General features: G+C 46.9%; 1 protein-coding gene across 1 annotated transcript in view; it reads right to left on the bottom strand.

Moving 5' to 3' along the window:
• The window catches only part of LOC149440763 (uncharacterized), a 55,421-nt gene that overhangs the window by 15,886 nt on the left and 15,845 nt on the right, over positions 1 to 23,690 (bottom strand). The window contains exons 2-4 of the mRNA XM_089658174.1: positions 13,248 to 13,601; positions 11,442 to 11,768; positions 3,672 to 3,764 (exon numbers count right to left, since the gene is read on the bottom strand). Of these exons, the coding sequence (XP_089514300.1) occupies positions 3,672 to 3,764; positions 11,442 to 11,768; positions 13,248 to 13,601 (774 nt within the window). The remainder of the gene's footprint in view (positions 1 to 3,671; positions 3,765 to 11,441; positions 11,769 to 13,247; positions 13,602 to 23,690) is intronic.

The raw sequence follows: 23,690 nt of genomic DNA, 5'->3' as shown, positions 1-23,690 counted from the left end.
TCTTCCCAAGCTTTGCAGCTTTTTGTTCGTTTAGCCTGCTGGGTTGAACAAAAAAAAAATGAAGTGTATACTAGGCTTAAAGGGGAGCTCCACCCAAAAGGGGAAGTTCTGCTTTAAGACTTTGTCCCCCGCTCCCTGTTAAGGATTGGCACCTTTGGGGAGCAGGTGGGAGGGGGTACTCGAATTTGACAGATACCCGCTCCAACTTCCGCTGCAATCGCCAAGGCGGTCGGAAGCGGAAGTTGTCCCCCACCCGCTACAGGACCATTCACAAAGTGCAGCGCTACCCACGCATGCGTAGTGAGCAGTGAAGCTACAGGTTGTCACAGCTGGGTGTCAACACTGAAGATGCTGAGGACACCGGCTGGTGTGAGGACACCGCGGGATTCAAGGACAGGTAAGTGTCAGTTTTTTTAACCTCCCTAGCGATCTGATTATGTCCAAATTTCTGTGCTCAAAGCGGTACATTTTTGTGCATGTAAATATGTATTTTTTCATTGTAGGCCTGTAATTTTTAGGAATAACTCACTGAAATCTGTCCGAACAAGAGTCTAGTAAACATCCCGGGTAGGATAAAATTTGAAACAGGAAATCATAAATTATAATTTAATAAATAATCATAAAAAATAATAATATAATAATAATAATACATTTAATTCAATAATATAATCAAACCAAAAACACTGAAATGTGAAATAGAGCGCCAAGTTCTCACATCGCTGAGCAAAGTCGCAGAATCGTTTTCAGTGTCTGATGAGGAATTTCCCCCTCGAATCATTATCACTCAATTCTGCAAGTGGTTCTGATTTACTATCGCTGTTCTCTAGCCGGTCTAAAACCGCTTTTGACCTAAAGGGACGCCTTTTGGACGCCATGGACGTTTCTCAGTTTCCAGGCAGAAAGAACAGTAAAAATGCAGGCAGGGCGCCGGACAAAGCACTCGGGACAAAATGTATGTGAAATGGTTTGATACAGGAATGTTATACTATGTGATTTTAGTGTATTTAGTGAATGTCACTTTTTGTCATTTTCAAATTTCCTGCCAGTTCCATCCCCCGTGCGTCCTGACGTCGCAGGGGACGGAACACAGAAGACAGATGCCGGCATTTGTTGGAGGACATTACAGAGGACACTGCAGGAAGGACATCGCGGGAGCGCAGGACAAAGTAAGTGATCGAGGGATCCCGGAGCAACGTTGCAATGTATTCCCGAGTGTAGATCAGGGTTACCGCTTGTGGTACTGAAACGTTACCCCGAGCTACACTCGGGAATACCGCCAGGGGGGTTAAATGTCAGCAGCTACAGTTTTTGTAGCTGCTGACTTATTTTTTAAAAATTTTGACTGGACCTCCACTTTAACCGCCTCCTGCTTGCCATACAAGGACATGACGAACGGACGGCAGTTATCTCGTTCTGGGAGTACGTCATATGTCGTCCTCCCACTCTAGCTGCGCAAACATGCCCCCAGGGGGTACGCATTGCGGCAACCAGTGGTGCACTGTGTCCCTGGGACACAGCAGATCACTGATCACATAAAGAGCCGATGATGAAGGCTCTGTCATGTGATCAGCTGTGTCCAATTACAGCCGATCACATGTAAATAGGAAATGCTGGTTATCGGCAGTCCTATGCTCATGCTGACAGCACGCTGACCAGGGCACTGATGATCAGTGTAGTCCCATCAGTGCCCATCAATGCCACATACCAGTACCCATCAGTGCACATCAATGCCACATATCAGTGCACATCAGAGCTGCCTTTCTGTGCCAACTATCAGTGCCAGTCAGTGCCATATATGAGTGCTGCCTTTCAGTGCTGTCTGTGAATGCCCACCAGTGATGCCTGTCAATGCCCATTAATGCCTCCTCATCAGTGCCGCCTATTGATGTCCATTACTGCATCCTCATTAGTGCACATCAGTGAAGGAGAAAAAATACTTATTTACAAAATTTTATAACAGAAACTAAGAAAAAACTTTTTTTTTCAAAATGTTCAGTCTCTTTTTAGTTTGTTTAGCAAAGCATAAAAACCAGAGTGGTGATTAAATACCCCCAAAAGAAAGCTCTATCTGTCTAAAAAAATAAAAAGTTAGTTTGAGTACAGTGTTGCATGACCGCGCAATTGTCATTCAAAGTGCAACAGCGCTGAAAGCTGAAAATTGGCCTGGGCAGAAAGGGGGTAAAATTGCCCGGTAGGCAAGTGGTTAAGAATAATTTCTCAAAATAATTTTTACCAAAATGATTATATAACCTCATTAAGTAATTATTCTACTATATTCAGGGGACATACAATAGTATTAGCAAATAGGAAGTTAGATAAATACTGTATTGTTTTACTATCAAATCAGCTAAGATGAACTCAGACAAGAAAGATACAAAGGAATGCAGATGAATACATCAGTAGATGCATGCAGTGTACTGTACCGGAACATGACGCAGAATCAGCTTTTTACAGCAGATTGGGGGAGGGAGAAGCACAGGGGTGTATCTGCCGCGAGGCAAACAAGGCGTTTGCCTTGGGTGGCATTTTACAGGAGGGTGGTGCAGAAGGGACACTGTGTGTCAGCGGCAGGGCCACCATGGGTGGGGGTACAGCCAAGCCGACACACAAGTAGGGTCATCTGGACCAAGGGACCGGCTGCAGAGGAGGGCTGAGTGGTGGGCGGATCCCCGGTGTGTGCTGAAAGTGCGTGAGTGCCGGGGCCCGCTGTCTGAGTGTGCCAGGATGTGCAAGAGGTGCCTGAGGAGGGCCTGTGGAGGAGGAAGAAGAAGAGGATGAGGTCAGGGTGGAGGAGCCCCCCTGCTCTTTTGCAGCTGCCGCCGGAGATCCTGGGGGAGATGGGACACAGGTACCCCTCCTGGAGTGATCCTGACACCATCTGGAGGAGCCACTGCTGGACAGGTAAGAGCTTGTAGGACTGTCGCACTGTCCCCCCCGACACACTGCCCTCCACCTGTCCCACTTCCCTCCCCACATCCCATTGCCCCCCATCCTTCATTCTGCCCCCTGTCATGCTGCCCCCACATGTTACCCTGTCCCACACCTGTTCCGCTGCCCTCTCCTTTCCTGCTGCCCCACACCTGTTCCGCTGTCCCCCACATGTCCCACTATCCCCCATCTGTCCCACTGCCCCTCACCTGTCCCATTGCGCTCCTCCTGTCCCACTACCCCTCACCTGTCCCACTGCACTCCTCCTGTCCGACTGCTCCCCCTACTATACCACTGCCACCCTCCTGTCCTGCTGCTCCCTCTTGTCCTGTGCCCCCCCCCCCCAATCATGCTGCCCTCCACCTGTCCCCCTCCCTCCCCACCCATTATGCTATCCCCCGTCATGCTGTCCCCCGCCATCCTGCTCTCCATCACACTGCCCCCACCCATCACGCTGCCCTCCCCGTCTCACACTGCCCCCCTCTCGTCCTGAACCCCCCCACCTGTCCCGATGGCCTACTCATGTCCCGATGCCCCTCCTGTCCTGTGGCCCCCATCATGCTAAATGAATAATCTGCCCTAATGCAACGCTTATTAATGCGAGACACATCGCAGGTTAATGTGCATGCGTTTAATGCATGGCAGTGGACATGACTGATATCAATGGGACCTAAATTTTCAAAGAAAAAATAAAACTGACATCATTTATAATTTAACTTTAAAAATATAAAAATTGTACTTACATTTCAAGAAATACAAAAATAATGGTATGACAAAACTCATAACCAAAATCAGAGCGGTTATTGTTATTGCAGGAATAAGATTTGCAGGTGTCTCTGTAATGACATAAAATAGACCATCAATAAAGATTACACACAGAAATGTTCGGAATTACCTGAGAAAAAGAGAGCCTTGTGACTACTCACACTCATTTTGTTTACAGCTAAAAATCTGTATTTTTTTGCTAGAAAATGACTTAGAACACCCAAACTTTAAAAATAATCACATTTTGGTGCTTTGCAGCCTGAAATGAAGACAGACAGTTTTTATTTTATCAGTGCAACTTATCACATCCAAGTGAAAGATATAACACCAACATGTCAGAACAAAATAAAAAAAATTCAAAAACAGAATCACCGAGTTGAAAAAAGGATCACCCCCTCCTAAATATGACTTCTAAACTCAACCAGGTGTAGCTAATCACCTTCTCAATGGCACACAAAGCCATTTGACTTTCAACTGTGATCAGCTGTGGTCATTTTGATTAGCTCAGCATGAAAAGAGCTTTCCTGGAGCATTTCAGTCCCTGATAGTGCAACTGAAGCAAACACTCAACTATGGGTGGCAAGGCACTGTCATAAGATCTCCGGGATAAAATTATGAACAGGCAAAAGTCAGGAGATGGATACAAAAAAATGCCGAAGGCTTTATCAATGCCTATAAGCAGAGTTAATTCTATTATTAGGAAGTGGAAGGTATTTGGTACAACACAAACACTCCTTGGATCAGGACATCGCTCCAAACTGGATGAAAGAGCCAGGAGGAAACTGGTCAGAGAGGCTACCAAGCGGCCTACAGCAACTCTGAAGCCGTGTCAGGAATTGATGACAAAGAGCCGTCATTGTGTGCATGTGACAACTACAGTATATCACAAATCCTCCACAAATGTGACTTGTATGGGAGGCTGCAAGGAAAAAGCTGCTCCTCCAGAAAGGCCACATTCACCACTGAGCTTTGCCAAAACGCACTTTGAAAATATGTTCTGGTCAGATGAGACTAATTGGAATGATTTGGCCTCAACTTGAAACAATATGTCTGGCGGATCCAATCCAGATCACCATCCAAATCCCATCATTCCTATAGTAAAGCATGGAGGAGGGAATATCCTGGTATGGGGGGCAGCTCTCTGCAGCAGGGACTGGAGTGTTTGTCAGGATAGAAGGAAAAATGGATGGGGCAAAATACTGTCACATTCTTGAGGACAATCTGCCGCCCTCTGCCAGAAAGTTGTCAATGGGAAGAAGGTTTACCGTCAAACATGACAATGACCCAACACACACAGCAAACAAGAGCCCACAGTGGTTGGAGGAAGAAAAGGTGAATGTCCTTGCATGGCCTAGTCAGAGCCCAGACCTCAACACCATTGAAAATCTGTGGAATGACTTGAAGACTGCAGTCCACAAACGGTCACCATCAAATTTAACTGAACTTGCGCAGTTCTGCAAAGAAGAGCGGGCAAATATTGCAAAGTCTAGATGTGGAAAGTTAGTAGAGACATCTCCTAACAAACTAAAGGCTGGAATTAAAGCAAAAAAGGGTTCAACTAAATACTGACACAAGGGGGGATCCTTTTTCCAATGCAGTGATTCTGTTTTTGATTTATTTAATTTTTTTTCTGACAAGTTGGTGTTATATCTTTCACTTGGATGTTAACAGGTGCACTGAGTAAATTTAGCTGGATAAAACAAAAACTGTTTATGTCTTCATTTTAGACTGCAAAGCAACAAAATGTGATTACTTTAAAGGGGGTGATTATTTTCTATACCCACTGTACATTTTTTTAGCAGAGGCCCTAGTGATCAAAATGGTGGGTTTTGCAAATATTGGCCCTGATTTACTAAGAATAATGTTCAACAGGAGACGCTGAACATTCAGCCAGACCCCATTAAATCAATTAAGACCTGTCAGTGGTCAGAAAAACGTCTAGCAGGTAGACTGAAAAACGTCTAGCAGGCAGACAGAATTCTCTTTGTAAATATCTGCCCACAGTAGACGCAATTGTAGGAGCAATGCCAGATATGGTCCCTAGGTGGCGCACAAGCAGGAGCTTTGTCCCATTCGCGTTTATTTGTGTGCCAGATGAGAAAACTTGTTTTAATGGCTTTTAGTTTTTTTTTTATCTGTGTTTGCTGCTATTATTGTTGCCTCTATGAATTGTCTTGCCTTTTTTTTCTCCAAAAATGATCGGCCAACTAATGCATTTCCTAATGAATGTTACAAAGTCATACATCCTATTTTCGAATGTCAAACATTATGAAACTTATATCTCAAATAATGATTTTCCCACCTGAGCTGTGGATCTCTGCAGCTCCTCCAGAGTTACCATGGGCCTCTTGTCTGCTTTTCTGATGAATGCTGTCCATGCCCGGCCTGTCAGTTTAGGTCAGGGGTAGGCAACCTGCGGCTCTCTAGCTGTTGTGGAACTACATTTCCTATGAGACATTGCAAAATTGACAGTTACTGCTATGACTTGCGGGGGCATGATGGAACTTGTAGTCCTGCAACAGCTGGGGAGCAGCAGGTTGCCTACCCCTGGTTTAGGTGGACGGCCATGTCTTGGTAGGTTTGCAGTTGTGCCATACACTTTCCATTTTCGGATGATGGATTCAACGGTGCTCCGTGAGATGTTCAAAGCTTGGGATATTTTTTTACCTAACCCTTCTTTAATCCTCTCCACAACTTTATCCCTGACCTGTCTGGTGTGTTCCTTGGCCTTCATGATGCTGTTTGTTCACTAATGTTCTCCAACAAACCTCTGAGGGCTTCACAGAACAGCTGGATTTTTACTGAGATTATATTACATACAGGTGGACTCTATTTACTAATTAGGTGATTTATGAAGGCAATTGGTTCCACAAGATTTTAGTTAGGGGTATCAGAGTGAAGGGGGCTGAATGCAAATGTAAGCCACACTTTTCAGATATTTATTTGTCAAAAATGTTGAAAACCGTTTATCATTTTCCTTCCACTTCACAATTATGTGCCACTTTGTGTTGGTCTGTCACATCAAATCCCAACAACATGACAAAATGTGGAAAATTTCAAGGGGTATGAATACTTTTTTCACGGCACTGTAATAACCAGTTTTTGGGTAAATTATAAAAATAGTTACCTAACATGTCATGCTTTAAAATTGCACATGCTCGTGGAATTGTGACAAACTACGTCACCATAGGTGACACTTTAAAAGCCTTTACAGGTTACCAGTTTAGGGTTACAGAGGAGGTCTGCATGTGTAGGCAGGCATTACTGAGGTATTATTTGGCGACTTAAGGGTTAATATGTGCTGTGGTGAAACTTCCTGTTTTGGGGTATATATGCCAGACTGGATCTAGCCAGTCTGATGTGGTGGCACAGTAAAAAATGTCAAGGGGGCAGAGAATGGGAGGTCAGAAAGGCAATGTACAGGGGTCAGTAGGGCACAGGATAGAATCAGCAGTTTGTAGGACAGTATACAGGGGCTATTAGTTTGTAGGACAGTATACAGGGGCTATTAGTTTGTAGGACTGTGTGCAGGGGTCAGCAAGGCAGTGTTCAGTGAGTCAGCAGGACAGAAGATGGGAGGTCAGCTGAGGAGTGCACAAAAAATTGTAAGGAAGTGTACTGGGGATCAGTAGAGTGGAGGACAGGGATCAGCAGGGCAGAAGACAAGGGTCAACAGGGCTAAGGATAGGGGTGAGTTGAGCTGAGGATAGGGGTCAGCAAGGTGGAAGACAGGGGCCACTGCTGGCAGGGCAGAAGGCAGGGGTCACTGCTGGCAGGAGAGAGGACAGTGGTCATCACTGGCAGGAGAGAGGACAGTGGTCATCACTGGCAGGAGAGAGGACAGCGGTCATCACTGGCAGGAGAGAGGACAGGGGTCATCACTGGCAGGAGAGAGGACAAGAGTCACCACTGGCAAAAGAGAGGACAGGGGTCACCGCTGGCAGGAGAGAGGACAGGGGTCACCGCTGGCAGGAGAGAGGACAGGGGTCACCGCTGGCAAGAGAGAGGACAGGGGTTACAGCTGGCAGGAGAGAGGACAGGGGTCACAACTCCCAGGAGAGAAAAGGGGTCACAACTCCCAGGAGAGAAAAGGGGTCACTGCTCACAGGAGAGAGGACAGGGGTAACTGCTGGCAGGAGAGAGGACAGAGGCTGGCAGGAGAGAGGACAGAGGCAGCACTGCAAGGAGGGGACAGGGGTTACTGCTCGCAGGAGAGAGGACAGGGGTTACTGCTCGCAGGAGAGAGGACAGAGGCTGGCAAGAGATTGGACAGGGGTACCACTGCAAGGAGAGGACAGGGGTTACTGCTGGCAAGGCAGAGGAGAGGGGTCACTACTGGCATGGCAGAGGAGAGGGGTCACTACTGGCATGGAAGAGGACAGGGGTCAATGCTGGCAAGAGAGAGGACAGGGATCACTGTTGGTAGGGCAGAGAACAGGGGTCACTGCTGGCAAGAGAGAATACAGGGGTTACTGGTGGCAGGAGAGAGGACAGGGGTCACAGCTGGCAGTAGAGATAACAGGGGTCACCGCTGGCAGCAAGGAGGACAGGGGTCACCTCTGGCAGGGCAGAGGACAGGGATCACCTCTGGCAGGAGATAGGGCGGGGCACCACTGCCAGGAGAGGACAGGGGTCACCGCTGGCAGGAGAGAGGACAGGGGTAACAGCTGGCAGGAGAGAGGACAGGGGTCACCACTGGCAGGAGAGAGGACAGGGGTCAGGACAGGTGTCACCTCTGGCAGGACAGAGGGAGGGGTCACCTTTGCAAGGCCAGAGGACAGAGGCTGGCAGGAGATAGGACAGGGGCACCACTGCCAAGAGAGGACAAGGGTCACTGCTGGCAGGGCAGAGGACAGGGATCACTGCTGGCAGGGCAGAGGACAGGGATCACTGCTGGCAGGGCAGAGGACAGGGATCACTGTTAGCAGGACAGAGGACAGAGATCACTGCTAGGAGGGCAGAGGATAGGGGTCACTGCTGGGAGGGCAGAGGACAGGGGTCACTGCTGGGAGGGCAGAGGATAGGGGTCACTGCTGGCAGGGCAGAGGATAGGAGTCACTGTTGGCAGGAGAGAGGACAGAGGCTGGCAGGAGATAGGACAGGGGCACCACTGCTAAGAGAGGACAGGGGTCACTGGTGGCAGGGCAGAGGACAGGGGTCACTGGTGGCAGGGCAGAGAGATAGGGGTCAGCACTGGCAGGGCAGAGGACAGGAGTCAGCGTTGGCAGGGCAGAGGACAGGGGTCACTGCTGGCTGGGCAGAAGACAGGGGTCACTGCTGGCAGGACAGAGGACAGGGGTCACTGCTGGCAGGACAGAGGACAGGGGTCACTGCTGGCAGGGAACTCAGCAGAGTTCTTTCTCCCATCCCTGCACTGCACACAGACTGGCAGCAAGATCTCCTTCTTTTCTCCTCCCCACACAGCACATAGCTGAAACTGAAATCGTATAACACAGTGCTAGGATCTGTACAGTGTATAGCTGGGTACTGTGTTACAGTTCTGACCGGTGGAACTCTCTGTTCAGAATGGCAGCACGGATGCAGTGACCAGCTACACACACTGCATCCTATCCCACACTAGCAGCTATGTGCTGTGTGGGGAGGAGACAAGGAGGAGATCTTGATATCTGTGCTCAGGGATGGGAGACGAATAGGCACAGGGCCACGGGTGGAGGGAGGTTGTGAACGGTGGGGGCCCAACTGCAATCTGCTGGGGTGCAGCCCACCACCATCTGGGAAGGGGTCAGGCCTTGTTCACTTTTTGGCCTGTGGGAAGTTGGAAGCAGGACCGTACACTTCAGATGTAATCGTTTGACCAAGTTTGGGGCTACTCTGAAGCAGGACCCTGGTATGGGACCCTGGACTGAAGTTATATGACCATTTTATGGAAAAGAAGTTTATTTACAGAGGTATGGAACACCACAGCACAGCTTAAAGAGGATCTTCACTGCTTCAAAAACACTAATTCATTTTTAATATTCAAAGCAAACCCCCCTATCTATGTATTTGTTCTTTATTTTGTTAAGAAATCACTTTGAAAAACCACCCTCTAGCATTTCTGGACGTGGCCATCTTGAGTAAGGGCAAGTGATACATGTAGCATCTACAGTTAGGTCCATATATATTTGGAGACAGGCACAATTTTCATTCTTTTGGCTCTGTATGCCACCAGAATAAATTTAAATTAAATAATCCAAATGACTTTGAAGTGCAGACTTTCAGCTTTAATTCAAGGGGTTGAACATAAATATCAAGTACAAAGTTTAGGAACTGCAACCATTTTTATACACAGTCCCTCCATTTTCAGGGGCTCAAATGTAATTGGACAAATGAATATAATCACAAATAAAATGTTCCTTTTTAATATTTTGTTGAGAATCCTTTAGTGGCAGTGGAGGCCCACCATGTTTTACAGATGATGTTGTGTTCTTTGGATCATGAGCTGTTCCAAGCCTTCTCCACACTTTTTTCTTCCCGTCATTCTGGTACAGATTCATCTTAGTTTCATCCGTCCAAAGAATGCTTTTCCAGAACAGGTCCGGCTTTTTTAGATGTTTTTGGCAAAGTCTAATCTGGCTCCTCTATTCTTCAGGCTTATAAATGGTTTGTAACTTGTTGTGAACCCTCTGTATTTGCTCTCGTGAAGTCTTCTCTTGATTGCAGACTTTGAGAATAATATGCCCACCTCCTGGAGAGTGTCCTTCACTTGTCTGGATGTTGTGAATGGGTTTTTCTTTACCATAGATCATGATGATCCTGCGATCATCCACCACTGTTGTCTTCCGTGGACATCCATGCCTTTTTATGTTGCTGAGCTCACCAATGCATTCTTCTTTCTTCGGAATGTACCAAAGTATTGATTTGGCCACGCCTAATGTTGCTGGGATCTCTCTGAGGGATTTGTTTAGTTTTTGAAGCCTTACAATGGCCTGTTTCACTTGCATGGACAGCTCCTTTCAACGCATGATGTAGGTTCACAGCAATAGATTCCAAATGCAAATCCCGCACTTAGAATCAACTCCAGTCCTTTTACCTGCGTAACTGATGAAGAAATAATGAAGGAGTAGCCCACACCTGGCCATGAAACAGCTTTTCATTCAATTGTCCAGTTACTTTTTGTCCTTTGAAAAAGGGGGGATAGCTACTCTTAAGAGCTGTAATTCCTAAACCCTTCCTCCAATTTGGATGTACATACCCTCAAATTAAACCTGAGTGTGCATTTTCCGCCCATATCCATTATATAACTATAGCTTGAATATATTTTGGTAAATACCTGAAAAAAAACTAAAATTGTGCCTGTGTCCAAATATATATGAACCTAACTGGACTTCCTGGAATCCATCTGCCCTTAGCTCAGGCATGCATGCATGCAGGAGAATGTGCTTAGCTGAGACAATCACTCCCTTCCTGAATACTCCTTGGATGTATGACATATTTTGCCTAGGCAAGAAACCAGGAAGTAATAAAAATAATTAAATACGATATACTTTCCTACCTATTTACTAATGCTAGCAGCATGGGGATTAAAAATAATCAATGTTCACAGCATTCAGTTCCCCATGCTTTCACGAGAACACAGCTGCTGCTCACAATTTGGCAGCCTTGCGAAGCACTGAATAGGACTGCCTGCACAAGGATGCTTTATATTGTCTATCAACAATTGAATATAATAAACAAAATGGAATTAAATTAGACCCATGCAGGGATCCTGTTATTTTCTTTGAACATATTGAAGTGCAGTCAGTTACCTTTCACTGTAACAGTAAAATTCTGGGCATAGTCACGCTCCAAGGATCTGTGACTGACGATGCAGGAATATTTGTCTCCATCTTCATGTAGGCTCGATGGTTTCACAGACATACGGCTGGTTACATCAAACGTCCCATCATCCGCCTCCGTGGGCACGCTGTTACAAGTCTCTCTGTCCAAGGCTGTTATCTCAGAGGAGGCACTGCGCTTCTCCCATCGAATTTTCACAGATTCGGGATAGAACTTGTGTATATCACATGTAACAGATTGTTCATTGCCAAGTTCAATCATGATGTTGTAAGAAGACAAGGACACAATTGGCCTCGCTGGGAAAATCAAATAATCAAAATTAGCCATACTCATTGCACACATGCATCATAAGTAGTGTAATGTACGCAAGTAAAATCATATTGATGCCCAGAATTGGACTTGGTATAGTCCATATTATAAATTAAAAAAGTAGAATGGATCCCCTTCCTCCTTCTTGTGACCATGAGTCCTAGCCATCTTGATCTTGGTAAAGGGAATTCCTTTCCTCATCTAATGCACACAGCAGGAGTCACTCATGTACAAAGTCACGGGCTATTATGAACCTTTGTGCATTTTCTGCATTGGGCCAGGGCTGTCCTAATAGCATTACGGGCTCCTGAGCAGGGCTGCTGTTAGAAACCACGGGGCCCCATACAGCCAACCTGACAGTGCCTCCTCCCCCCAAATAAAACAGTTTACTATGCTTCAGTTATGAATGAACACAGTGAGTGATCAGCACCACAGATCAGGTGCAATGCTTTGACCAATCACAGCGCGTCATGATGTTACAAGGGGGCAGGGTAACCCCGACCCCTTGTGACATCATGACCGTATATAAGAACTGTCATTGTGGGCACAGCTGTCAGATGGCGAGAGTTGGCATCACGAGTGAAGCCTTTTTTTTTTTCTTTGGTAGCGGCGTCGGCGTCAGACATAGTGAATGACGTTGGATCAACTTCGGGGGACATTTTTTTAATTTTTATTAAAGAACTTGTCAAAGACTGTCTCCTGTCTTTTTTAATACTACACTTTTTTTTTGAATGGGTAGCGGTACCATGTACCCCATACTCATTCACATGGGGGGGCGGGATCTAGGGCCCCCTTATTAAAGGGGGCTTCCAGATTCCGATAAGCCCCCTGCCCGCAGACACCCACAACCACAGGTGCTTTGGGGGGGAGCCCCTCGCCCCAAAGCACCCCCCCATGTTGAGGGCATGTGGCCAGGTATGATTCAGGGGGGGCGGGGGAGCGCTTGCTCATCCCCCTCCTTTCCTGACCTGCTGGGCTGTATGCTCAGATAAGGGTCTGGTATGGATTTTGGGGGGGACCCCCACACCATTTCATTTTAAACTTTGGCATGGGGGTTCACCTCAAAATCCGTACCAGACCCGAAGGTCTTGGTATGGATGGGAGGGGGAACCCCAAGCTGTTTTTAAAAGTTTTTTTTTAATTGCCGGGCAATGCCGACACTTCGTTTGACATTCAGCTGTCAGCGGGGAACCCCACTGACAGCTGAAACAATAATGAATATTTCACTACTAAAATACCACATGACTTAATATATAACTCATGCCGTATTTTAGTAACTGAGCAGTATCTTACCACATACTCAGATGCGGTAAGATACTGCTCAGTTGTTCGGTTCGTGTTCGAAGTTCGCGGTCGAATATTCTGTAGGTTCGGATGTTCAACCACGAACTGAACAGGGGGGTGTTCGGCCCAGCGCTAGTTTAGGGAATAATTTCATGCATATTGTATTTAGTGTTCTCACCTACCTGATATCTCCACCTTGCGAACAGCTGTGAGCAGGTTCCCTGCAACAAACACATTACAGATGTATTTCCCTTCATCACTTTTCTGAACATTGTACAGGGTGAGACTGGCATTGCCACTTTTAAATTCAATCTCTTCAACATGAGACTTTTGTCTATATGGTGCATGGCGGCCATTTCTAAGCTGATATACTTTTTGTTCACTTCCACGCAATGAAATCATCTCCCAGAGCAAGTAATCCATAGACAGATCCAGATCCTTTTTTGGTTGATCTTTGTCAATTAGCACACAAGAGATTGTCACATTCTCTCCTAGGAGCGCTTCAATAGGTGATGGACTATCGATGATCTTTAATGCTGAAAACAGACAAACATGAACATGCTAAAGCAAGCTAGTGACATGAAGGTGGCTTTCAGATTTGTAATAAGCAATGTAAAAAGCCAAATGGTCTTCCTCCACTGTGATGTCCATAAAAGCATGCAAAAATACATTGGCGCCTCATCCCTCTTACTTCTTGGACATAAGTGTTTATGTTACATAGTTAGTCTGGCTGAAAAAAGACAAAAGTCCATCCAGTTCAACCATAAAAAAACAAAAAACACAAGTTATAATCCTACACCCACAGTTGATCCAGAGGAAGGCAAAAAAACCAGCAAAGCATGATCCAATTCCTTCCTGATCCCCCGAGAGGTGATCGGATATTCCCTGGATCAACGTTACCTATAAATGTTAGTATCCAGTTATATTCTGTGTATCCAAGAAACAATCCAGGACTTTTTTAAAGCAATCCACTGACCTGGCCAGAATCAACTCTATTATGACTCAGATTGTTGTGGTAGCAATTTATCCCTTGTGAGACCTCTCTGCCTAGCCTGTATAAGCAGATATAATCACTGTGGACAATCCTTATCAGATAGCTGAACTCACCAATACTGTGTTCATCCAGAAGTTGCTTTATTCTGTACATGTGAAACAGGATACAGCAGAATGAATGGTTTCCAGTATTATGCGGTCAAAAGATGATACTTTCTGTAGCGTACTATGCAGAATACATGTGTCCCTGTTACATGTGGTCTGTTAGCTGCATCCATGACACAGGAAGTGCTGTACTCAAGAAGAAGGGAGGAGCTTCATATACAAAGGAACTGTGTCATAGATCTCAGGAAGGCAATATGAAAAACAATGCATTACCAAATAACTGGATGGCAGCATATAACTAACTATAGAAATATCCATAGGAAATGGTACAAAGAATAAACTATATGAATTCTCATGTACATTAACATAAATATTAACTGTGTAACAGCATACTCCCTGTCTGGCATTGTAAATGTCACTATTTAAACCATAACGGTAGTTATACAATTGCAAATAAACAACAGTGCAATTTGCTTGATGTCTTGAAGAGCTGAAAGACATAAAAAAAAGAGAACATGCATATAGTGCAACAATTATAACGTAAGGCTTCAAGTTGTATCAATTAAAGTTCAAGACACTTCCTTCTTGAAGTCACAGGTTTCTAGCAGCATACGCAAGCAAGTTCATTCTCCAAAGGGCAAGAGCAGAACAAGTTCCGTGATAGGTCTGCTGAAAGTCTTTACAGTCCCTTGTCTTGCAACTTTCACCTCCACCTTGCGTACCTTGCCGTCATCACTAGGAATGCTCTTTACAATGAGTCCCATAGGCCACTCGATTATTTCAGCTTGCTGGTCCCTCAGCAGAACAAGATCTCCAACTTTAATGTTAGGGTTCAGGCGTTGCCATTTTCTGCGTCCTTGCAGAGTAGAAATATACTCCATTCTCCAACGATTCCAGAAGCGGTTGGAGAGGTGTTGTACTCGCTTCCACTGGTCATAGCACAGATTTCCTGTTTTAAAGTTTCCAGGTGGAACAGGAACGGACCCAAGCTTCTGGGTAAGTAGAGTAGCTGGGGGATAGTTGGGGTCTCTGGATCTGTAGAAACTGGAACAAGTGGTCTTGAATTGATTATGGCAGATGCTTCTGCCAGGAAGGTGGTTAGCATCTCATGGGTAAGTCTTGTGTGGTTCAAGTCCATAAGCATAGAGTCCACTATTTTTCGTGTGATGCCTATCATTTTCTCCCAAGAGCCACCCATGTGGGAAGAATGAGGAGGATTGAAAATCCATGTACAGCCCTTTTCAGCTAAAAGGTCTTGGATTGGCCTAGAGTTGAGCTGTAACTCTCGACAGGCTCCAACGAAATTAGTTCCACAGAGTTCAAGCCTAGGAATTGTGTGCTCAGACTTAGGTGCTAACTTAGCTTTCCCAAACAGAAACCCTATGTGGGTTTGATTAGAGTCTATTACCTTGAGGTAGGCAACAGCTGCTATGGCCTCAGTAGATGGATCTGAGAAGATGTGAAGCTCTTTCCTCTGACTTGTAGCAAGGGAAGCTGAGGTGTAACAGCGTGGTATATTGATTCCATCTAAGGCATGTAGAGATTGTTTCCAGGACTCCCACTTTGGAAGCTTGTCTGTAGGCAGAGGAGCATCCCAATCTTTAATAGACTCTGAGAACTGTCTAAGTAAGGCTTTACCTTGTATGGTGATGGGAGCCACAAATCCCAATGGATCGTATAAGCTGTTCACCACCGACAGAACACCACGCTTGGTAAATGGTTTGTCTGCAGAGCTGACTTGAAAGCCGAAGGTATCTTTTAATAGGTCCCACCGTAGGCCCAGACTTCTCTGTACAGGTGGCATGTCCATTCCAAGATTTAAATCTTTAAACCCAGTGGCATGATCGCCAGGTTGAAAGGCTTTCATAACAGCGACACTATTCGAGGCAATCTTGTGTAATCTGAGGTTAGCCTCGGAAAGCATACCTTGTGTCCTTTGGAGCAGGTTTATGGCTTCTTCGTTTGTAGGTAAAGACTTAAGTCCATCATCAACATAAAAGTCTCTCTCAACGAAGTGTCGAGCATCCGCACCATAGTCCTTTTCTCCATCAAGGGCAGTCCTTCGTAAACCATATGTTGCAACAGCGGGTGAGGGACTATTTTCAAAAACATGCACCTTCATGCGGTATTCAATTAACTCATTGTCCATGTTGTTGTTACGGTGCCACAGAAACCTTAGGAGGTTCCTATGGTCTTCACGTACAATGAAGCAATGAAACATTTGCTCAATATCAGCAGTTATGGCAACTGGTTCTCTTCTAAATCTCATAAGTATACCTACAAGGTTGTTGGTTAGATTCGGGCCAGTGAGAAGAACATCGTTCAGGGATACGCCTTGATGCTTGGCACTGGAGTCAAATACTACCCTGATTTGTTTTGGCTTATGTGGATGATACACTCCAAAGAAAGGCAGGTACCAGCACTCATCGTGTCTTTGAAGTGGTGGCGCTGGTTCGGCGTGATCATTGTCAAAGATCCTTTTCATAAAAGCGATGAAATGTTCCTTCATTTCAGGCCTGTTCTTTAGTGTTCGTTGAAGTGAGTTGAGTCTGGATAGAGCCTGTTCACGATTGGTTGGGAGTGTGGCCCTTGCAGCACGAAGAGGTAATGGTGCGATCCAGCTGTTCATCCTGGAAGAATTCTTCGTCCATTATTTTGATGAACTCTCTATCTTCCACTGACAAGGCTATTTTGTTGTCATCACTTGTAGTACAAAACACTGTGGTACCTACAGTCAGGTCCATAAATATTGGGACATGGACACAATTCTAACATTTTTGGCTCTATACACCACCACAATGGATTTGAAATGAAACGAACAAGATGTGCTTTACCTGCAGACTGTCAGCTTTAATTTGAGGGTATTTACATCCAAATCAGGTGAACGGTGTAGGAATGACAACAGTTTGCATATGTGCCTCCCACTTGTTAAGGGACCAAAAGTAATGGGACAATTGGCTTCTCAGCTGTTCCATGGCCAGGTGTGTGTTATTCCCTCATTATCCCTATTACAATGAGCAGATAAAAGGTCCAGAGTTCAAGTGTGCTATTTGCATTTGGAATCTGTTGCTGTCAACTCTCAAGATGAGATCCAAAGAGCTGTCACTATCAGTGAAGCCATCATTAGGCTGAAAAAACAAAACAAACCCATCAGAGAGATAGCAAAAACATTAGGCGTGGCCAAAACAACTGTTTGGAACATTCTTAAAAAGAAGGAACGCACCGGTGAGCTCAGCAACACCAAAAGACCTGGAAGACCACGGAAAACAACTGTGGTGGATGACCAAAGAATTCTTTCCCTGGTGAAGAAAACACCCTTCACAACAGTTGGCCAGATCAAGAAAACTCTCCAGGAGGTAGGTGTATGTGTGTCAAAGTCAACAATCAAGAGAAGACTTCACCAGAGTGAATACAGAGGGTTCACCACAAGATGTAAACCATTGGTGAGCCTCAAAAACAGGAAGGCCAGATTAGAGTTTGCCAAACGACATGTAAAAAAGCCTTCACAGTTCTGGAACAACATCCTATGGACAGATGAGACCAAGATCAACTTGTACCAGAGTGATGGGAAGAGAAGAGTATGGAGAAGGAAAGGAACTGCTCATGATCCTAAGCATACCACCTCATCAGTGAAGCATGGTGGTGGCAGTGTCATGGCGTGGGCATGTATGGCTGCCAATGGAACTGCTTCTCTTGTATTTATTGATGATGTGACTGCTGACAAAAGCAGCCGGATGAATTGTGAAGTCTTTCGGGCAATATTATCTGCTCATATTCAGCCAAATGCTTCAGAACTCATTGGACGCTGCTTCACAGTGCAGATGGACAATGACCCAAAGCAGACTGCAAAAGCAACCAAAGAGTTTTTTAAGGGAAAGAAGTGGAATGTTCTGCAATGGCCAAGTCAATCACCTGACCTGAATCCGATTGAGCATGCATTTCACTTGCTGAAGACAAAACTGAAGGGAAAATGCCCCAAGAACAAGCAGGAACTGAGGACAGTTGCAGTAGAGGCCTGGCAGAGCATCACCAGGGATGAAACCCAGCATCTGGTGATGTCTATGCGTTCCACACTTCAGGCTGTAATTGACTGCAAAGGATTTGCAACCAAGTAATAAAAAGTGAAAGTTTGATTTATGATTATTATTCTGTCCCATTACTTTTGATCCCTTAACAAGTGGGAGGCACATATGCAAACTGTTGTAATTCCTACACCGTTCACCTGATTTGGATGTAAATACCCTCAAATTAAAGCTGACAGTCTGCAGTTAAAGCACATCTTGTTTGTTTAATTTCAAATCCATTGTGGTGGTGTATAGAGCCAAAAATGTTAGAATTGTGTCGATGTCCCAATATTTATGAACCTGACTGTACATATTTTTGTGACATCTCTTTGTAAATATTTTATCGCACCTGCTTTGACCCTTTTAGTAATAAATCTTTCTTTCTGAAAGTGTTAAACTGTTTCTAAGCGCTTACTTGCAATTCACGAATCCCTGCCTTTGAAGAGACGCTACTGTTTGGTATAACTCTGTATAGCAGGTCCGCGGGCCGTGCTATATAGATCAATATTTCAATCATTATAGTGTATATTTGATAACGGGAGTTTCCCAGTCTCCGACAAAAGTGGTGGTGGCAGTAGAGGGTTAGCTGCGTAATTAACCCGACCCAGTAACAAGCGCATTTAGGCTGCAGGCACCGATTGTAGTCCATTAGCTGGGCAATCGCTGTGCTGGGTGCAGCTGAGTGTGGCCTTGTTACGCGCGTCACACCGCGGTTTTAGATCGGCCGGTCCTTCGGTCACGAGTTTGGTGAGAAGGTCTGGGGTCTGACGCCGTGGGCGTGACGTATTACTGTTAGTCGCGGTCGTGCGACTGTCGCCTGTTGGTGGCGGCGATCGTGGATCCGTGACATATTGTTGGCAACGTACGTGGGATAATTGCATTAAGAGCTTCAGTGCAGTGTTAAAAGTTGGCTCTGCACTGAAGGATTGTAACCTTTATGGCAACAGTCCTTAGAAACAAGTGGTGCATATTTTATTTTATATATATGTGTGTATAGAGAGACACATAGCAACAGTTATTTTCTTTTCCTACTTTTCTCTTCTATCTTTGCTTGCAATTATGCCTGGTGAAGCAAATTACGAGAAAATGAGCAAAGGTAATTTGAAAGTTGAATGTGCCTCACGAGGATTGGACGTCGGTCGCAAAACTCGTGAAGATTTGATTAGTGATCTAGTGGAGTATGATATCCAAGCAAATCAGAACATGGAGGGGTTCCCATTACCCACATTGCCAGTGGCTCAAAGACGGCCTCACAGGATGGGCATACAGAGACTGACACTGGAGGATCACCAAATGTTAGCGTCACACCACCGCATCAGCGCGCTAGCACCGTGGTACCTGTAACCAGCAGGGACTCTTCTCAGATGCAGGAAGCCCTGAAACGTGTTATGGATATGCATCCTATGGCATACTTGCAGTTCCTTGAACGCCAAGCAGCAGCTGACAGAGAAACTGCGGAACGCCAGGCTAACAGAGAAACTGCGGAACGCCAAGCAGCGGCTGACAGAGAAACTGCGGAACGCCAAGCAGCGGCTGACAGAGAAACTACGGAACGCCAGAGGGAAGCTGATCGTCGGCACGAGCTGGAGATGGCAAGGCTCCAGCCACAATGACCGGGTCAGAACCTCGGGGCCCTAGATCACAGGGAAGCCACTCTGGCCATAGGCGCAGCCAAGTTTCCAGTGATGGACAAAGACAGTGACATTGACACCTACTTACTGTCCTTTGAAAAAACGTGCCGTCAGTACCATGTGCCCCAAGCTCAATGGGTTCGGTACCTGACACCAGGGCTACGAGGCAAGGCCCTGGACGCGTTTGTTGAATTGCCAGTGGGGCAAGATGATGATTATGAACTTTTAAAAGATGCCATTATCCAGACGTACCAGATGACCCCGGAAGTGTACCGCAAGCGGTTCAGGTCCATGCAGAAGGGACCTGGGGACTCTTACACGGATGTGGCAAGTCGCTTAGGCACCACATTCCGACAGTGGACTAAGGGACTGAAAGCTGATTCCTATGAAGCTTTGGAGGATCTCATGATCCGAGATCAACTCTTGCACATTTTCGCCCAGCAGACGTCAAACAGTTCGTCTTGGAGAGGGAGCCAGCATCTACTACAGCTGCAGCAGACCTGGCAGATACCTTCATCCACACGTGAGTGCCTGATCCTCACAAGGCTCCTCCAAACAGCTGGAAAGGGGGGAAATCGTCCCTAGCAACCTCTCCTACTTCGGTGAGTCAAGCTTCACCTCCGCCCAACCCTGCAGCGCTTGGAGCCAAGCCATTCCTGCCTGACACCCGCAGATGTTTCACCTGTGGGAAAGCCGGACATCTCAGGACGCAGTGTCCTGAGCAGAAGCAGATGACATCATCTGGCCAGCAACTCTTCTTCTGTGCTGTTCGTTCGCAGGAAGATGCGGGTAACCCCCGCCAACTTGCAACCCGTTACCGTGGGCAACCAGTCTGCAATTGGTTTCCGGGACACCGGGGCAGAAATCACCTTGATCCGGCCAGAGCTGATTGAGCCACAGAACCTCATCCCAGGAAAGTTCCTGACCCTCACAGGAGTTGGGGGGACCCGTTCACGCATACCCTGTGCAAAGGTATTCCTAGATTGAGGTGCAGGGAGGGGAATGAGAGAAGTGGGGGTCTCAGCTGAACTGCCCACACCTGTTTTTTTGGGTGCTGACCTAGGCACTCTTGTTTCGTATTATGCTCCTGCCGAGAAGACCCTCTGGAACTCTCTGGACCAGCCAAGGTACTGTGGACAGATACTGGGGTAATGTCTGGGCCACCGGTGGATGGACAGAGGGAGGGGGCTGGGAATGGTGCGGGGCTGCAGGAGTCTCCATTAGCTGGAGAACAAGAAGAAATCCCCTTGCCTGGGGAGGTATTGAACTCATGTGTCATTGATATTATGAACGTGACTGTTGAGGATCGTTGTGGTGACACTGAGGGTAACATTACTAATGTTAATAACATTGGGAATAACATTGATAGTAATGTCATTGATAATGTTTGTATTGTTGACGGCAATGTTGGTAATGCTAACAATGAGATTTGTGATGAAACAAAGGATGCATTTTCAGAGTTGGGGGCTGGGGTACAGTCTCTGGGGGCTGAGCAAAGGGATGGTCTGGATAGGCCTGTCCCTTGCCCAGGCTCAGAAGATTGTGCCTTGATAAGTGCCCAGCCGTTGGCCTTGCGTAGGACTAGGCAGCTGGCTGGGACTTGTAGTTCCACACCTCAGGCAGCACTGAAAAGCGATTCCCAAAGGAGCTTCAGAGGTCCGCTAGCTGTGAGTTGCCCTGCTAAGGAAGGCACACCACAGCTGGCTGGGACTTGTAGTTCCCCACTTCAGGCAGCCCTGAAAAGTGAGTCCCAGAGGACCTTCAGAGGTAAGCTGGCTGGTACTTGCAGTTCCACACCTCAGGCAGCCCTGAAAAGTGAGTCCCAGAGGACCTTCAGAGGTAAGCTAACTGAGATTTGTAGTCCCACAGGGAAGATGGCTCTGGCAAGCCATTCATATGGGAATTTAAGTCCAGGGCTAGGTGATGACCCCCCTGCTGGGGAGAATAAACAAAAGACTGGCCTAGTCACTGGGGGTTGGGAGCCTGAAAGCCTGACAGTTAATCTCACTTGCCAAGGTGTGTTCACAGGCAGACAGACAAAGGTCAGAGGCAGCAGGCCTGGATTACGAGTGGAAGGAAGGTTGATGCTTGGGTTACAGAAAGAGGGCCGCCGGGCCCAGACCCAATCACCCTTCCATGGCACCCGGGTTCCAGAGCTGCTGCCCAGGCCTTTGATAAATGGTGTCTGGATTCAGAAGGTGCCGGCTGACTGAGCCACAGAGGCAAAGGGAATGGCACAGTCAGGAATCCAGGGGTCAGCTAGAGTCTGGGCGACACTGAACGCCAGCCCTGTGTTTGTGGCCTACCCCATGCCCAGGAGCCATGAGGTAATGGAGCATCTGGAAGGTGCCTACTGTTTTACCATCATGGACCTGAGCAAGGAGTATGGGCCACCTTCTCTAACCCAGCAAGCTCAAGACGAGGCAGCCTTCACTACCCCATGTTGCTTGCCTGAATCCACGGGAAAGATAGTTGGGGTTGAGAATGCACCGACCGCCACTCCAGCGGTCAGGAATGGCCCACAATGCGCAGTGGACCTGGGTGCAGTTGTGCACCTTAGGGGCCTCGCGGTGCTCGGTCCTGTCTGGGAAGAGCCCCTTGGGCCCCTGTCGCTAGTCCGGAACCAACCGCCCGTGCCCAGTCTGACAGTCAAGAAGGGTAACTGTCAGAGGGGCATGTCAGTGGTTCAGTTTAGGAACCCGTCAGTAAGAAGAGACCCCCAGAGGTCTGGACATGGGGAGACTGAGGCAGTTGAGGCCTGGTCTGCTCCTCAGGCCAAAAAGCAGGTTACGTCAGTCACGGGTACAGCTGGCTACGGTAAGACGCCTGGATGCGATGATCATGGCTCAGCTGGACCTTTGACTGACCTAGCAGACAGGAAACTGGAGGAACTGGTGTCCTGGATGCTAGCAGGGAACGAGGACTGTCCATCTTGGATGAAGTTACCTGTGGACACCACTGGGAGGCGAGGCCCAGAATTCGCCTGTCCGGTTCTGGTGCACACGGACGCTACTACCTTCAGGCCAGATGTAGTCCTAAGCCTGAGGAAGAAGGTAGGAGAGGGAAATCTCCTTCTCTACCTCAACAAGCTACATATTAATATGTTAGCAAAGGACACCCCTGAGCCGAAGTGTTTTGTGAACAGGTGGGCACCCCGGCAGTTGCCACGGGATTCGGATAGCCACAGCCGACTGGTACCCACCCGTGACCACTCACTTGGTCGGCCCAGCAGTGCTGCCGGAGAGAACGGCTTCCTGTTTAGACGGAATTCGGTTCTCCCGCAGTACAGCGGTACCAGGACGTCCCAAGAGGAACCTCTGGGCAGAGGTCGGTGGCGTCAGGAGGGAACGTGTAGCTCCCTCCCTGGCCACCACTTAAGGGGGAGGTGTATTTTTGTGACATCTCTTTGTAAATATTTTATCGCACCTGCTTTGACCCTTTTAGTAATAAATCTTTCTTTCTGAAAGTGTTAAACTGTTTCTAAGTGCTTACTTGCAATTCACGAATCCCTGCCTTTGAAGAGACGCTACTGTTTGGTATAACTCTGTATAGCAGGTCCTTGGGCCGTGCTATATAGATCAATATTTCAATCATTATAGTGTATATTTGATAACGGGAGTTTCCCAGTCTCCGACAAAAGTGGTGGTGGCAGTAGAGGGTTAGTTGCGTAATTAACCCGACCCAGTAACAAGCGCATTTAGGCTGCAGGCACCGATTGTAGTCCATTAGCTGGGCAATCGCTGTGCTGGGTGCAGCTGAGTGTGGCCTTGTTACGCGCATCACAACGCGGTTTTAGATCGGCCGGTCCTTCGGTCATGAGTTTGGTGAGAAG

Source organism: Staurois parvus, unplaced genomic scaffold, assembly GCF_062004578.1.
Source record: "Staurois parvus isolate SC_StPar_1 unplaced genomic scaffold, SC_StPar_1.0 ptg001054l, whole genome shotgun sequence".
In the NCBI taxonomy this organism is placed as follows: domain Eukaryota; kingdom Metazoa; phylum Chordata; class Amphibia; order Anura; family Ranidae; genus Staurois; species Staurois parvus.
This window is presented reverse-complemented; position numbering and strand designations above follow the sequence as displayed.